The sequence below is a fragment of the Eschrichtius robustus genome, chromosome 18, assembly GCF_028021215.1.
Source record: "Eschrichtius robustus isolate mEscRob2 chromosome 18, mEscRob2.pri, whole genome shotgun sequence".
Lineage (NCBI taxonomy): Eukaryota > Metazoa > Chordata > Mammalia > Artiodactyla > Eschrichtiidae > Eschrichtius > Eschrichtius robustus.
The window spans coordinates 25,995,214-26,012,684 of NC_090841.1; the positions used below are offsets into that span (position 1 = coordinate 25,995,214).

Sequence of the window (17,471 nt, forward strand, 5' to 3'; positions counted from 1 at the left end):
AAACACTGTCAGCTCTGCCACATTTGATTTAATAAAAGACATTGGGTTTTACTTGCCATTTGACATTTGGGCATCACATGTTTCACACAGTAATTTTCAAAGTAAGTATTCAAGATTGGCCTTACGCAGATTGTGGGCATGTGTGTCGTCTTCAGTAGTCTGGTTTGAAAGGCCAGAAATGACCTCCGTGTCTCCCATCTGTGAAATTTTTTAGTAGATATTTCTGACGCTTAGAGGAGTTTTTCTTCAGCTAATATATACAGTAGCTTTTATATGGAAGTCATTATGCCAAGTTCTCAACCCTGGTTCCACTTACCACCTAGAGAGCTTTGTAGATGTCTAGGCCCCATCCCCAGAGATTCTGATATAATTGATCTGGGTGGGATCCTAGGCATAACTGTGGTGCCTTGGGATAGCAGTTTCCAAACCTGGCTGGTTGCAGAATGGATGGCCTGGGGACTGTTTTAAAACTACATAATCCACGATTCAGTATATCTTAGGTTAGGTTTTCATTTCAAATGAATCTTTCATTTAAAAACATTCCCCTGGTGATCAGCCATACTTAGGACTTTAGTTTCATATTGTTTGCTTTAGAAAGTAAGTTATAGCAATCTTTTTCTTTTATCTTAAAAAGGGAAAGTGAGATACCTGTAACTTACATAATATTGTAGCAACTATGCTTCAATAAAAATAAATAATAAAATAAATTTTAAAATAAAAAGTGAAATCGATAACTAATAAGAACTGCTATATAAAAATAAATAAATAAATAAATAAAATGAAATTCAAAAAAAAGGTAAAAAATAAAAATAAAAAATAAAATAAAAAGTGAAAGTGAGTGAGAGAGGGTGTTGTGTGCATTGTATGTGGGGGGAGGGAGGGCAGATGAGCAGACTAGGAATACAAATAACCACAGCAAAAGGCAAACTGGTGTGCGGTGAAGAAGGTTCCAAGTGCATGGGGTTTCGAAGGAGGAAGATAACATATTTCACATTGGGACCGGGAAAGACAGAGATGGTAGGAGAGTGTTAAGAAAAGGGCACCCCTTGAGATGCGGTTTTAGCAGAGTTAACAGACTTGCACATAATTGTGATATGGTATAATAAGTGGCATTATAGAGGTTCATAAAATTTTCAGAAATGATGCTGGGAAAGTTGGCCACATTATGAAGTACCTTGAATACTGAGTTGAGTTGTGTCTGCTTAGTAGACAAGAAGGAGCCAAAGAAGGAAATTTATCAGAAAGCTGGGCTTTAGGAAAACTAAGCAGGGCAACACAATGTAAGCAGAGAAACGGAAGATTCATCAGGAGATTTTTACAGGAGTGTAATGAAAGTAACGAGCCCTTGAATGATAGATAGTAGAAATGGAAAGGGCAGGATAGAATAAAAGACCCTTGACCCACTGGAATTGGGGAGTTAGAGAACGGGATGAGCTGAAGTTCCTTTCACGGTCTATATCAAAGCCTGGCAGATAGTAAGCTCCCATAAAATGTTTGTTAAAGTGTAGGATGTCAGGTTTCCTACTTAGATCAAAGGGAACATTGTAGGGTCATTTATAGAAACCAGCAGGAAGAACTGACTGAGATAGAAAGATAATTTGGTTTTAAATATTTGGAGTTTGAGGTACCAAAGAGACATTCATTCTTATAACTAAGCTTTACAGACCTGTAGTCCTAATAAGTTCTGCCCATTCTTATTCCTTGTCACTTTGTATATATGAATTTAGAAAAGATTTAAACTGTTAAAATAGAAAAGTCATTTACAAGCACTTTTTCTGTTGTAATAAAAGTAATTATAAAGTTAAAATATGAATTGCTTCTTGTTATGGCACAGGTGGGAACAAGAGCCCAGTCAGAGAGAATTCGGACATATAATTTCACCCAGGATAGAGTCACTGACCACAGGATAGCATATGAAGTTCGTAATATTAAGGTAAGATCAATGAGTATGCTTTATGTGCCTTTGATTTTCAAAGAAAGTATAGTCAAATTCTAGAGAGTAATCTCTGAAATATTACCACGTAATTTAAAAACATTGAGATAGTTTATATGAGTACCCCAAATTTGCAGACATTTTTATTAGTTTGCTAGTGAGAAATATGGTCTTTATGCCAGTATGAAATAGCTATCTTTGAAATTCCAAATTCTTTGTTATGTAATCACAATGTATTAATGTATTTTCAGTATATGTCTATCAGTTTTCTATTACTGATTACCAAATTACTGCAAATTTAGTGGCTTAAAGTAATGCTTATTTATTATCTCACTGTTACTGTAGGTCAGAAAGCCAGGCACGACAGAGCTGGGTTCTCTGCTCTGGGTCTCACAAAGCTGAATGGTGCTGGCCAGGCTGCATGCCTTTCTAGAGCTTGGAGTCCTCTTCCAGGCTCAGGTGGTTGTCGGCAGAATTCCATTTCCTTGAGTTGTAGGAGTGAAGCCTCCATTTTCTTGCTGGTCATCAGCTGGGTGCTGCTCTCAGCTCCCAAAGACTGACCACAGTTGCTTGCTGTCTAGTCCCCTCCGTGTGCCCTCTCCCATTGAATCTCTTGCAGGAATGGCCTTCTTAAGGGCTCACCTGTTTAGGTCAGGCCCACCTGGATACTCTTCCTTTTGATTAACTCAGAGTCAACTCATTAGCCATCTAATCACTGGAATGATAGTCCATCATATTCACAGCTCTGCCTGCACTTAAGGGAGGGAATTTTGCAAGGTGTGTACACCAGGGGGCATCTTAGAATTCTGCCTACCACAATGTGTATCATTATATTCAGGTGTTACAATGATTCTGTTGGGGGGAAAAGACCCTGTCAGTTTGGTTTGAACATTCACCTAACTGAATCCCATGTCGTCGGGATCACTGACAGTAATAAATTAATGGTGAAGCACAGAAAAATTTTTTTTCCTTCCATTGAAGGGGAAAGTGAACTGGTTCCCAAAAAGGACATTGTGGACAAGGCAGAAGGGAGAAGGTTGTGATCCTTGTCCTTGGTGCTGTGTGATACCTCGGGCTTCTTTCACTTGATTCTGTCTCATTCTGTACACAAAATTAAAGTCCTAGTTTTACAGAGGAAAAGTCTGTGTTTTTAACATATTTAGAAATTTCTGTGTATCTTTTGCCACTTCCTCTGTCTTTGCAGCAATTTAAAGCTGTCTTGCATAAGAACATCATAGCCTCGTTGAAAAAGAAAATATTTACTAGCTTCCCTTTCCTCAGGAAACACACAGTAATAACCAAACATGTTTGGCCATACTGTTCTAATTACACCATAGTCTTTTCAGTTGTTTTTCTCGTGGTGGCGATGGTTTTTCATGAGACAGCCACATTCTCATGACCAGTAATACTTTTCAGAATAGCACATAGGTGCTCAGCATAGTATTCAGTCATGAAACAGAGGCAGATTAACTGGCTTTTATAGTTATAAAATATCTGACTTTGGCCTAAATACTAACATGTTATTATTAACTAAGGTAGCATGCCAGACTCAGAAAGAGTAAGGACAATCATACCGGTGTGCTCTACGAATCACTAAGCAACGTATTGGAAAGACAGAAAATGCTCCACATTAGTGAAGGGGAAAAGTTTGAAAATGGTATAAAAAAAATGTTGCAGTGAAGCATTAAAATCTGTATGCAGGACAGGAAAGAGACTAGTCGGACTGAATAATGTAGGAACTGAAGAGTTGCAGGTGAGGCAGGAAAAGTGATGAAGGCCTTAACTCCAGGGCAGCCGCCACAGGACAGGATGGAAGGAGTGGAGAGGAAAGTAAGTGGGTGCCTGTGGGACTCTGCTCAGCTGCTCTCCTCCCTTATTCTAGAACCTGGCCTTCTCCCTGCCCTGTCAGTTTGGTTTGAACATTCACCTAACTAAATCCCATGTCGTCGGGATCACTGACAGTGATACGTCAATGACGTATTACAGATTAATAACGTAATACCTGGCCCTCTCCCTACTCCGTCCGCATAGTTCCTGACGGAGCTGCTATGTTCCTACATGATCGTGATTTTGACCCAAGACAATAATTGATTTGTTGGAGGCGGGGGGGGGAATCCAAACAAGCCCCAGTCAATGAGTTTCTTCCCAGGATTTTTAAACCAGAGACAAAGATGCTCATTCACTTGGTGGATGAAGCTGAAATATGTAAAGCTTACAAGAGGTTAGAAGCCACATTTCCAGCCATGGGGAGAAAGCAGTCTTCAGTGAGAGAAGAATGAAGCTGATATACTGAAAGGAGCAAAAATGGGAGAACTGGATGCAAAGAATCCTGATGATATGAATCCCCACATTCATTTATTCCTGAGGCCCCGCTTCATTCCCAGGGTGGTGGCAGCCGCCTTGTACATTCCTGCCCTTGGGTTCTCTGAGGTCACTCAGGATGCTTATTATGAATTCCCTTGTAGCTAATTTTATTTGTATTTGTATTTATCTAGATAATAAGCACGGCCTACCATGTAATATATTATTTTGTATTTTTATTCTGTTTCCCAAAGTTCTTGTGCAGATTCCTTAGCATCAGCCTATCTCCTGCCCTGTTATTCCAGTTACACTGGAAATTTGCCCTTGTCCTGGGCTTTCAATGTATTTTGTTTCCGTACCTTTCTTCATATTTATTCTTTTGACTGAAATGCTCTGTTTGTCTCTATTTGGAGAAATACTGTTCTCTTTTTAAGACCTAATTCAAATTTTTCTTCCTTTATTTTTTAATTTCTTGCACTGTATTATGCTTATGTATTACCTAGGTCTCCCACTAGATTGTGAGCTTCTGAAAGCTGGGAACTACAGCTCCTTCATCTTTTTTTTTTTTTTTTTTTTTTTTTTAAATTTTTGGCTGCATTGGGTCTTCGTTGCTGCGTGTGGGCTTTCTCTAGTTGCCGCGAGCAGGGGCTACTCTTCGTTGCGGCGCACGGGCTTCTCATTGCGGTGGCTTCTCGTTGCAGAGCACGGGCCCTAGGCACACGGGCTTCAGTAGTTGTAGCACGCAGGCTCAGTAGTTGTGGCTCACGGGCCCTAGAGCGCCGGCTCAGTAGTTGTGGCGCGTGGGCTTAGTTGCTCCGCAGCATGTGGGATCTTCCCGGATCAGGGATCGAACCCATGTCCCCTTGCGTTGGCAGGTGGATTCTTAACCACTGCACCACGAGGGAAGCCCCAGCTCCTTCATCTTTGACCTTTGTATCGCTAGCACTCTGGTTAATCCAATTGAACTCTAAATGTGATGTGATTATCAATAAGAGTAATAATCCTTTTAACATAATTTCCAGATGATGAAATCACATTGGCAATAGTCATAATAATTTGAGCTTACAGGCACACTAATTTTATAAGCAATTTTCATATTATGTTCAAAATGGTATAAATCTTAATTTTAAAATTTCATCATAGTGCTCTTGCTTTCTGTTTAATTTTAAAGTTTAATCGACATCTTACTATATGCTGGTGTTTTGTGGAATACAAAGATAGTAAGGCATATCTTTTCCCCTACAGTTTAATTTGAAAGAGAAATGTGTACACTTAACCTGAAATTTAACTTCCAGACCATTCAAGAAAGACTAAATATAAGATTAGTTCATGCCTACATCTAAACTTTAAATGTTCTATGTTCCAGATGCCAACATTAAAATATTTCTGTTAAGCCAATGTCTGGGTTTTTGGCATTTCCAAAATAGGAGGCTGTGCTAGTTCACTAATCCCAACGACTCTATTACACAGAACCTTTATAACACAAGAAAGGTACTTGAAGTCATTATTTTACTCGTTTCTCAGAGAGAAACTTCAGGGAAGTCTTAACTGAAACCGTTTCCACCCAATGGAATTATTTGGAGGTTAACATGAGAGAGGTTTTTTCCTCAATTTTTTATTTTGAAATGTCAAGCACACATGTTTAAAGACTAGTCCATATATACCCTATGCCTAGATGCAACAGTTGTGAACATTTTGTTATGTTTGCCTTCTCTTTCTCCTCCACTTCCCCTTTCTCTCTATAGATACACCTGTGTTGCTACTGAACCATTGGAAAGCAAGTTGCAGACCTCAAGACACTTGTCCCCGAAATATTTCAGTATAAATATTTTTCAGTTACACAGGACTTCTAGATTTTAAAACCACTGTATTTCTAATTTAAGAAAAAACAGAACTATTATAAACCACTTACGGATTAAATAATTTGAATTTGGACGGTTGGCTAATTTAAAAATGCTAATTTAAACAATTTAAGAAAGAGTTTAATTCCATTTACTCTTTTGGATTCACGTTTTACATTAAAAGGCAAAATTAACTAGGGATCCTCCCAAGTTAGCAATTGTGTTCCTTATATTGTGGATTAGTAATCCTTTGTTGCTATTGAATAATGACTTTAAAGCAATGAAATAAATGTATGCTTAATTCTTTGTTTTGTTCCTCCGTAATCAGGTTTTCATAGTAACTGTCTTTCACCAGGAATTTTTATGTGGGGAGAAGTGCCTGGATCAGCTAATTCAGAGATTGCTTCAATCAGCAGATGAAGAAACCATTAATGAATTTTTGGATGAAAACCTTAAATCAGCAAAATAAATACTGATTTATAATTTATTATTATGTAAATGAAATGGACCTATGTCAAGAAGCAGACCGAGGTAGGGAAATCTTTATGAAAGTTGATAAAGAGCAGCTAAAAATACATGGTACTCACAAAAATATTCTTTAATGAATCCAGTCACATTTCTTGACCTAAGTTTATTTTAGGTTTCCTGTAAAGTACAATCCAGCTCTTCAAGTAGAAACAAAGCATGCATTGTTGAAAAGAGAAATAAAGTATTGAGAATTGACTATGTGATGTAGGACAGATCACTTGTTCTCTTCATATGCCTTTTTTTTAACCATCTATAAATTAAACACATTTCACATCTGTTACTTCAGGACTTTGCCCGTGGTAAAATTTAGTGATATAAATTTATAAACTTGTTTGTAAACTCCTATTTAAAGACAAAGTACTATTAATCACGTTAAAGTTAGGACTTAAACTGCTACTTTTAAATAAAAAAGTAAATAAAAGTTGTGAAGAATATGAGTTGATAACAATGAGCATCTCTAGGATACAGATGGTAGAGCTCTTGGAGAGCTGAATGAACTCTGTGGTGTATAAACTACAAGTCAATATTTAAAGCAGACTCTCTGCTTGGATTCTGTTTCTTATTGTTCTTTGACTTAACACGCATCAACAGATGTGGTGTAATATGAGTAATTCACTGAGGTCGGTTTTGTGCCGTGATATATAAAACCTAGTCCTTAACCTTACAGAACTTCCAGCTGAGCGGGGAGCCAAAATATAAGTCACCAACTCTAATTCAGAGTGGCATGCTGTATTTAGTAATTTTTCTCGGGAAGTTTCTTGAGTAAAAATGAGAGCGGTTGTTATTTTAGACAGTTCCTCAGAGAGGAACTGTATGCCAGGAAAGACTAATTAAAATAGAGTTTTAAGACCAATTGAATTATTTGGAGGTAAAGATGAGAGAAACTTTTCCCCATATTTTTATTTTGAAAATTTTCAAGCACACAGAAAAGATTTTAAAATAATTTTTAAGAAACAGTTCAATGAATATTTTATCGTCTAGATTCAACCATTGTTAATATTTTGCCACATTTGCTTTTTTTCTTTCTCTGTACAAACACACACACACACACCGTGGTTGCTGGACTATTTAAAAGTTAGTTGCAGATCTTATAACACTACTCCTAAATATTTCATCACAGCCTAGGAAAAAGGACATTCTCATACAAAATTATAACTCCATTATCACACCAATTGTATATCAATAATAATAATATAATAATTATATAATATCTAATAGCTATTACATATCAAAATTTCTTCAGTTATCCCCAAAATGTCTTTTTTTAGCTGTTTTTGTTTGTTTTGTCCAATCCAGGATCCAACCAAGACTCACACATTACATTTGCCAGTATCTCTTTAGTTTTTGGATTAATCCCCCAAGTGTTTTTCCATACGACATTGACCTTTTGAAGAGCCCCACAAGGTTGTTTTGTAGAATAGTCTACATTCTAAATTTGCCTGGCTGCTTCCTCATGCTGTTGGTAACTTTCATCCATCCCCTTAATGTACTATAAAGTAAAATTATGTCTAAAGATTAATTAAATTCAGATTAAACACATTTGGTAAGACTACTTCACAGGTGATGTTGTGATACTGTATCATATCAGGAAGTTCCACTATTAGTGATGCTAAGTTTGAAAACTGTCAAATCTCTCCATTGTAATGATGGTACATGCTCTCCTTAATAATCAGTATGTAATCTGTGGGGTAATACTTTGGCATCATATAAACATTTGATTTCTCATTGTGCAAGACAGCTTCTGAAATGACCCCAGTGACCCTATTCCTGGCATTTCATGCACTTGTATAATCTCCCCTTGAATGTGGACCAGATTTATTGACTATTTTCTAACAAGTAGAATACAATAGAAGTGGTGGGATTGTCACTTTTGATATTAGGTTGTAAAAAGACTTGCTTCTGGCTCTGTCTTTTTTTTAATATAAATTTATTTATTTATTTATTTATTTATATAAGCCAAAGATAAATCAGGGTTCTTGTAAAAAATCTGGAAAGCCAAAGTTCATTGCCTCATATGCACAACACCTTTAGAATATTAAGAAGTAACAAACTTTATTTAAAAAATAAACCTTAGAGATATTTTAAAATTGAATTTGAAATTGAGTCAAGGGACCTAGGCTCAGAAACTACTACAGTCAACTAAAAATTAAAAGAAATTATTTTTAAAATCATAGACTCTAGTGTTGGGGGCAGCAGTGATTAGGAAGACATGTGTTGGCAGGCGTGGAGCTTTTGGGATGCTGGTAATGTTCTATATCTGGACCTGAGTGGAAGTTACAAGGGTGTATTCATTTTGTGATAATTGTATTTACAGTTGAGTTAACTGAGTTTGACAATTGTAACAGTTACCCTTGTAACTGCCAGCCCATTCAAGAAGAGAACATTTTCACTGCCTCTGAAAGTTTCCTTGTGTTCCTTTCCAATCAATCCAGTAATCTGCCAACTCCTCCTCCCCCAACAGTGGCAACCTCTATTATGATTTTTATTCACCATAGCTTATTTTACTGTTCTGGAACGTCACATCAATGGTCATACAGTATGTACTCCTGTATATCTGGCTTCTTTGTTCAAAAGTTTTGATACTCATTTACAATATTGCAGGTATCGAGGGTTGTTTCTTTTTTATTTCTAAGTGTCACACTGTATGAATATACTACAATTCATTTTTTTCATTCTTCTATTGATGCACATTTGGATTATTTCCAGTTTTGGCTATTATGGATAAAGCTACTGTGAACATCCTTGCACAGGTCTTTTTGTAGACATGTTTTAATTTCCCTTGGGCAAGTGCATAGGAGTGAAATTGTTGGGCATTTAACATTCAAAGAAACTACCAAACAGTTTTTAAAAGTGGATATGTCAATTTATAGTCATAGTATTAATATATGAGGTTTCTAATGGCTCGCTATCATCACCAACATTTAGTATTGTTGATCTTTTTAAGTTTAGCCATTTTAGTGGGTATGCAGTGTTTTCTCATTGTGACTTAAATTTGCATTCATCTGATGATGAACGACATTGAGCAGCTTTTCATATGTTTATGGGGTGTATGTATTACGAATATTTTTTCCTAGTCTCTGGCTTGCGTTTTTATTTTGTTTTCACTGCTTTTTTGATGGGCAAAGCTTGTAATCTTGTTGAAGTTCAATTTATTAATTTTTTTAAAAGATTACTGTTTTTTTTTGTGGCCTAAGAAATCTGCCTACCTCAAAGTTACAGAGATAGGTTTATGTTTTCTTTTAGCAGGTTTATCATTTTCCCTTTTCTATTTAAGTTTTCAATTTAACATTAAGACCCATCTCAATTTAATTTTAGTTTATGGTATAAGGCAGGGGTCAAGATTGTTTTTTTTTCACATTGTGATCCAGTTGTTCCAACACCATTTGTTGAGAAGACTTTCCTTTCGCCACTGAATTTCACTGATAGCAATGCGGTGTTTCTAAATTTAAAAATTCAGTTCCTTGGGCCACTGGCCACATTTCAAGTACTCAAGAGCTACCCTTGGCTTCTGGATACAGGATGAGTCAGGGCAGACATAAAATAGTTACAACATTGCACAAAAACTGTGATAGCACTATTCTAGAGCTTAGAGCACAGTACCCACTAAATATTTTGGGTTCTGTGAAAGGTAATCTAAACCAAATAACAAAGTATGGGCAGATATAAGGAAGATAAAAATTAATCACTGAACTTATATTAAGTACCTAGAGTTGTCAAATTCAAAGAGACAGGAAGTAGAATGGTAGTTACCAGGGATTTGGGGGAGGAAGAAAGAGTTATTATGAATGGGTACAAAGTTTCAGTTTTGCAAGATATAAAGAGTTCTAGAGATGGGTGGTAGAGTGATGGTGGCAAAACAGTGTGAATGGGCTTCCCCGGTGGCGCAGTGGTTGAGAATCCGCCTGCCAGTGCAGGGGACACGGGTTCGATCCCTGGTCCGGGAAGATCCCACATGTCACGGAGCAACTAAGCTCGTGTGCCACAACTACTGAGCCTGTGCTCTAGAGCCCGTGAGCCACAAGTACTGAGCCCTCGTGCCGCAACTACTGAAGCCCGCGCGCCTAGAGCCCGTGCTCCACAATGAGAGAAGCCACTGCAATGAGAAGCGCGCGCACCGCCACAAAGAGTAGCCCCCGCTCGCCGCAACTAGAGAAAGCCCGCGCGCAGCAACGAAGACCCAATGCAGCCAAAAATAAATAAATAAAATTAAAAACAAAACAAAACAGTGTGAATATACTTAATGCCAAAGCAATGAACAATTTAAAAATTGTTAAAATGGTAACCTTTATGTTAAGTATATTTTATCAACTTAAAAAAAAGTTGTTTTAATTGCTTTTCCCCCAGCTGGTGTTAGTGCAGGAGAGAAAGCAATCGGTGTTACTAATGACTTAATTGTCTCTGGTGTACCTGAAGGATACCCAATGAAGGTACAGAAGAGATTTTGGAGCCCAGAGCCCCACTTAGCTTAATGTCTCTATCTTGGAGTATTTCCATTAGACCCTCATCAGCTAATCAGAAAAGAGAGAAAAACAACTTGAGAGTTATTCTGCTATATGTTATCCACCTACTCATGTAATAATACTAAAGATTTCATTCATTAGGTTATGGTAACACACGGCAAACTAGCAGCAGGAGCAGTCTGGGGTTTTTTTGTTTTTATTTTTTTGGCTGCATTGGGTCTTCATTGCTGTGCACTGACTTTCTCTAGTTGCAGCGAGCAGGGACTACTCTTCACTGCAGTGTGCAGGCTTCTCATTGCGGTGGCTTCTCTTGTTGCAGAGCGCAGGCTCTAGGTGCACGGGCTTCAGTAGTTGTGGCTCACGGGCTCTAGAGCACAGGCTCAGTAGTTGTGGCGCACGGGCTTAGTTGCTCCGTGGCACCTGCTTTGCCACCAGGGAAGTCCCAGGAGCAGTCTGGTTTTTAAATAAAAGATCTCTAACTTAAAAAAATCTCTAAGCCCTTGATTTTGAATATTTAAATATTGATCAGTACATATATATATATATAAAACTTTTGTAAAGCATAAACTACTATATTATTTCAAGGAATGTTACAGCATGTATGAATACCAAGTTTTGAGGATCTTGGGCTTTTGTGCAATACAAGGTACATTTGTTTAAATATTTTAATTTGGGGACTTCCCTGGTGGTCCAGTGGTTAAGACTCTGCCTTCCAATGCAGGGGACATGGGTTCGATCCCTGGTTGGGGAACTAAGATCCCACATGCTGCAGGGCAACTAAGCCCGCACACTGCAACTACTGAGCCCATGCACTCTGGAGCCCGAGCGCCACAACTAGAAAGAAAAGCCTGTGTGCTGCAACAAAAGATCCCGCGTGCCGCCTCTCAGACCCGACGCAGCCAAAAACAAAAATAAATAAATAAATATTTGAAACAAACAAAAAAACAATATTTTAATTTAAAACTCTCATTAAAACGCCTTAATGAAGACAACTCCAGAATCTTCAACTGATTTGTGGAAATAAATGAAAGTAGTGTAATACTCCTATTAAGAAGTTATGAAAATAGGCTTGCTCCCCAGAAGATGAAGTGTTGATTTGGTGAGATGCCACCCTGTCTATGAATATGCCTGATTTGCATATTTAAGGCCATCTATAAATGCTGTTCTCTAAGACCTCATCTTTGTCTAAGACATCCTAATGAACCTACATATTGTTTAGTAATGAAAATACTGTAACACACTTCAGGACTTCCCTGGTGGGGCAGTCGTTAAGAATCCGCCTGCGAATGCAGGGGACACGGGTTTCAGCCCTGATCCTGGAAGATCCCACATGCCGCGGAGCAACTAAACCCGTGCGCCACAACTACTGAGCCTGCGCTCTAGAGCCCGTGTGCCACAACTACTGAAGCCCGCACGCCTAGAGCCCATACTCTGCAATGAGAAGCCACCACAATGAGAAGCCCATGCACCACAACGAAGAGTATCCCCTGCTCACCGCAACTAGAGAAAGCCCACGTGCAGCAACAAAGACCCAACACAGCCAATAAATAAATAAATTTATATTTTTTATTTTTTATTTTTTTAAGAGCCTCTTGGCTCAAGTTGACTTTTTTTTTTTAAATTTATTTATTTATTTATTTTTGGCTGTGTTGGGTCTTCCTTTCTGTGCTAGGGCTTTCTCTAGTTGCGGCAAGTGGAGGCCACTCTTCATCGCGGTGCGCGAGCCTCTCGCTATCGCGGCCTCTCTTGTTGCGGAGCACAGGCTCCAGACGCGCAGGCTCAGTAATTGTGGCTCACGGGCCCAGTTGCTCCGTGACATGTGGGATCTTCCCAGACCAGGGCTCGAACCCGTGTCCCCTGCATCGGCAGGCAGACTCTCAACCACTGCACCACCAGGGAAGCCCAATAAATTTATTTATTTATTTAAAAAAAAGAATCAGCCTGCCAATTCAGGGGACACCGGTTCGAGCCCTGGTCCGCCAAGATCCTACATGCCACAGGAGCAACTAAGCCTGTGAGCCACAAGTACTGAGCCCGCGTGCCTAGAGCCCGTGATCTGCAACAGAAGCCACCACAATGAGAAGCCCACGCGCTATAACAAAGAGTAGCCCCTGCTCGCGGCAACTAGAGAAAGCCCACGTGCAGCAATGAAGACCCAATGCAGCCTAAAATAAATAATATTATAATACACTTCAGAACCTTTGAAAAGAAGCAACATTAAACACTGGAAGTTTTCTTTGCAGAAATTGTTCATGGTTTCAAATAAGTGGGTGCCTCGTTTTTCATAAATTCTAAAAGAAAAGCCAACACTTATTGAACCTTTACATTTTAGGCACAGTGTAAGCACTTAATTATTGTTCTAGTCAACAAATATTTATTGAAGCGTTCTAGGTCCTTCGCAGTTTATCTCATTTCATCCTCACACCATCCTATGAAATACTATTATCCCCATTTTGCACAGAGGGAAAAGTTCTCAGGGAAAAGTTCTCAGAGAAAAGTTACACAACTAATGAATACTAAAACGGGGCTTCTACTGTGGAGTTCAAACCCACAGCTCTAAACCGTCAAATCCAGGAGAATAAATGCTTCCTAATTCTGTTAGTCAAAGCAGTCATCCCCCAGAAGCCTCGCGATATTACTCGAACTACTACTCCCAATATGCAAAGCGGTTTCCGTGAAGCCGCCTAAGCGGCAGAGGCCGGAGGGCCCCGGCGTACCTCGAGGCGCGGAAGGCAACCTGGGAGCCGTAGTTCTCCTGGACGCCTACCGGTATTGCCAGCGCGGCGGTGGCGGATCGCTCGGTTCCAGCCAGTGGGTCCTGTGAGTGCGAGCTGAGGCGGAGAAAGGGCGCGGAACTGGAAACGGGTGAGTCAGGCACTGTCTACGCGTTAAAGAGAGGCGGCACCGCGGCGTAGGGTTGAGTTAAGTCAGCGCGGCCCCCGCGCAGTCTCTTTAGGGACACCGCGGTCTTAGCGTCAGCAAGCAGAGGGTGAGAAGGCGCCAGAGCCCGGTCCTTGCATCCTTACTCGTCCTCAGCTCCCCGCCAGCATCTCCACCATGCAGTCCCGGGAAGAAGCTCCGCGCTCTCGCCGCCTCGCCAGTCCCCGCGGCGGAAGGCGGCCCAAGAGGCTTTCCAAGCCCTCGGTTTCGGCTTTTTTCACGGGCCCGGAGGAGCTGAAGGACACGGCCCATTCCGCAGCCCTGCTGGCCCAGCTCAAGTCCTTCTACGACGCGCGGCTGCTCTGTGATGTGATCATCGAGGTGGTCACTCCTGGCAGCGGGCCTGGCACGGGCCGCCTTTTTTCCTGCAATCGCAACGTGCTGGCTGCCGCGTGTCCCTACTTCAAGAGCATGTTCACCGGCGGTATGTACGAGAGTCACCAGACGAACGTGACCATGCACGATGTGGATGCCGAGTCCTTCGAGGTGCTGGTCGATTACTGCTACACGGGTCGTGTGTCATTAAGTGAGGCCAACGTGCAGCGCCTGTACGCCGCCTCCGACATGCTGCAGCTCGAGTATGTGCGTGAAGCCTGTGCCTCCTTCCTAGCCCGCCGCCTTGACCTGGCCAACTGCACGGCCATCCTCAAGTTCGCCGACGCCTTCGACCATCACAAGCTGCGATCACAGGCCCAGTCGTTTATAGCCCACAACTTCAAGCAGCTCAGCCGCATGGGTTCGATTCGGGAGGAGTCTCTGGCAGATCTGACCCTGGCCCAACTGCTGGCCGTCCTGCGCCTGGACAGTCTAGACGTCGAGAGTGAGCGGACAGTGTGCCACGTGGCGGTGCAGTGGTTGGAGGCGGCTCCCAAGGAGCGGGGTCCCAGCGCTGCAGAAGTCTTCAAGTGTGTCCGCTGGACACACTTCACCGATGAAGATCAGGATTACCTGGAAGGACTGCTGACCAAGCCCATTGTGAGGAAGTACTGTCTGGACCTTATCGAAGGAGCCCTGCAGATGCGATATGGTGACATGTTGTACAAGTCTCTGGTGCCAAAGCCAGAGAGCAGCAGCGGCGGCAGCTCTGTTGTATCCATGGCAGAAAATCCACCTCAGAGGCTGGGTATGTGTGCCAAGGAGATGGTGATCTTCTTTGGACATCCCAGAGATCCCTTTCTGTGCTATGACCCATACTCAGGGGACATTTACACAATGCCATCACCTTTGACCAGCTTGGCTCACACTAAGACTGTCACCTCCTCAGCTGTCTGTGTCTCTCCAGACCATGACATCTATCTGGCCGCCCAGCCCAGGAAGGACCTCTGGGTGTATAAACCAGCCCAGAATAGTTGGCAGCAACTTGCTGACCGCCTGCTCTGCCGTGAGGGCATGGACGTGGCATACCTCAATGGCTACATTTACATTTTGGGTGGGCGGGACCCTATTACTGGAGTTAAATTAAAGGAAGTGGAATGCTACAGTGTTCAGAGGAACCAGTGGGCCTTAGTGGCTCCTGTACCCCATTCCTTCTATTCCTTTGAACTAATAGTGGTTCAGAACTATCTTTATGCTGTGAACAGTAAGCGCATGCTCTGCTATGATCCTAGCCATAATATGTGGCTGAACTGTGCTTCTCTTAAACGCAGTGACTTTCAGGAAGCCTGTGTCTTCAATGATGAGATCTATTGTATCTGTGACATCCCAGTCATGAAGGTGTATAACCCAGCCAGGGGAGAATGGAGGCGGATTAGTAATATTCCCCTGGACTCTGAGACCCACAACTATCAGATTGTCAATCATGGCCAAAAGTTGCTCCTCATCACCTCTACAACCCCACAGTGGAAAAAAAACCGGGTGACTGTGTATGAATATGATACTAGGGAAGACCAGTGGATTAATATAGGTACCATGTTAGGTCTTTTGCAGTTTGACTCTGGCTTTATTTGCCTCTGTGCTCGTGTTTATCCTTCCTGCCTTGAACCTGGTCAGAGTTTCATCACTGAGGAAGATGATGCACGGAGTGAGTCTAGTACTGAATGGGACTTAGATGGATTCAGTGAACTGGACTCTGAGTCAGGAAGTTCAAGTTCTTTTTCTGATGATGAAGTCTGGGTACAGGTAGCACCTCAGCGAAATGTACAGGATCAGCAGGGTTCTTTGTAAATATTTTGAACTACTAAGATGTTTCTACTGCTATGGAATATATCTTAAAAAGATGTCCTTTTCTTTTCCTGAAAAAAAAAAAAATTGATTAGGGCTGCAGATTTGGTTTAGAAAGGATAATGTTTGAATTGCTAATGTAATGTTACAAAGTTTAAACAGTCCATGAAATCAACTATATAATAATTTACTGTGCAGAACGTTGAGATTAAAGTATGCAAAACAATGAACCATATAATTGATTAGAATGCTTGGTGGTTTTCTTCTTTGTTCAAGTACTTGTTGCACCAGTGAATCGTTTTGATTAGTTACACTGTTTATATTTTGATTATCTAATTTAGTCTTGTTAGTTTTTAAATTCTATTTAGTGTGAGGAAGTTAGCTTTTTAATTTTTATATAGAAAATTGGACTAGAAATTGTTGGTAGGGTTTTGAAGGTTTATATATTCCTTCAGAATAATGAAAGTAGTAGATTTCCTAAATTTTCAAATAGTCAGTTTTTAGGATTCTAAGTTAATACAGTTAAAATTTGGTTTGGTGTTCTTCTCTTCTGCAAAGAAAACAAATTGGACATATATATTAAGGTTATTAAAGAGTGATTTCATTTTGATAATTTGCAGAATGGTCTTAAGCACTCATAGAAAGTAAAAAAAAATCAGGATTCCACTGTTTTAAAAGAAATTTCATTTTTATTTTTGGAATATAAAATGTGTATTTGCTAAATATGACCATTTTTCTATCTTAAAAAGATCCATTCTGGTAGTATCACCAACTATTTAGTCCCTTCTAAACCAAAAACAATAGGTAAGTTGCCATATTTTTTCATCTATATCTGATACATGCTTCGTTGAATCAGAGGAACAATCGTTTTTTTCTCTGGACATGTGATTGGGTAATGTAAGTTTTTATCCATTGGTCATGCCTTGTCTTAAAAAGTTTATATGCTTTCCTACAATATTTTGGCTGTATAGTTTTGCTGTTTGTCTTAGAGGATTCTTTAGCAGGAAGTGACTTTTGTGAGGTGATACTGGTTTTGAAAATATGTATAAGCTAAAAACAGTGTTTGATTGAGATCAGTAGTAGTTATTGTGTCTATCAACTCTAAAATCAAGTGCCAGGAGAGAACTTTAAAAGTTTAAGCTGTGTATAGAATTGTTTTATGTAGCACTGAAATTTTCTGTCAGTTTTGTAAGTCACTGTAAATGATTACCAGCTTGAAGGTATTTTTGTATTAAAAGTTGACAGTTAAAGAACATAAGTGGATGATAGCATTTGGGGCCAATAGTGAAAGTATGTTTCCTCTAAAAT

General features: G+C 40.2%; 2 protein-coding genes across 9 annotated transcripts in view; both read left to right on the forward strand.

Moving 5' to 3' along the window:
* Nucleotides 1-8,455, forward strand: part of MTRF1 (mitochondrial translation release factor 1) — a 57,795-nt gene extending 49,340 nt beyond the window's left edge. For 7 of the 8 annotated variants that reach the window (XM_068526542.1, XM_068526539.1, XM_068526541.1 and 4 more), the window contains 2 exons: nt 1,835-1,933; nt 6,404-8,455. In XM_068526542.1, the coding sequence (XP_068382643.1) occupies nt 1,835-1,933; nt 6,404-6,544 (240 nt within the window). In that variant the 3' untranslated portion in view covers nt 6,545-8,455. The remainder of the gene's footprint in view (nt 1-1,834; nt 1,934-6,403) is intronic. The other variant, XM_068526546.1, reaches the window with a different exon arrangement.
* A 5,304-nt stretch (nt 8,456-13,759) lies between these two features.
* KBTBD7 (kelch repeat and BTB domain containing 7) lies at nt 13,760-16,460 on the forward strand. Its single transcript, XM_068526631.1, has one exon. The coding sequence runs from the start codon at nt 14,121-14,123 to the stop codon at nt 16,164-16,166; it is 2,046 nt and encodes a 681-aa protein (XP_068382732.1). The 5' UTR covers nt 13,760-14,120; the 3' UTR covers nt 16,167-16,460.
* The last annotated feature ends 1,011 nt before the right edge of the window (nt 16,461-17,471 follow it).

Coding starts and splice junctions, on each gene's coding strand:
- KBTBD7 (XM_068526631.1), top strand. CDS start 14,121: ATGCAGTCCCGGGAAGAAGCTCCGCGCTCTCGCCGCCTCGCCAGTCCC.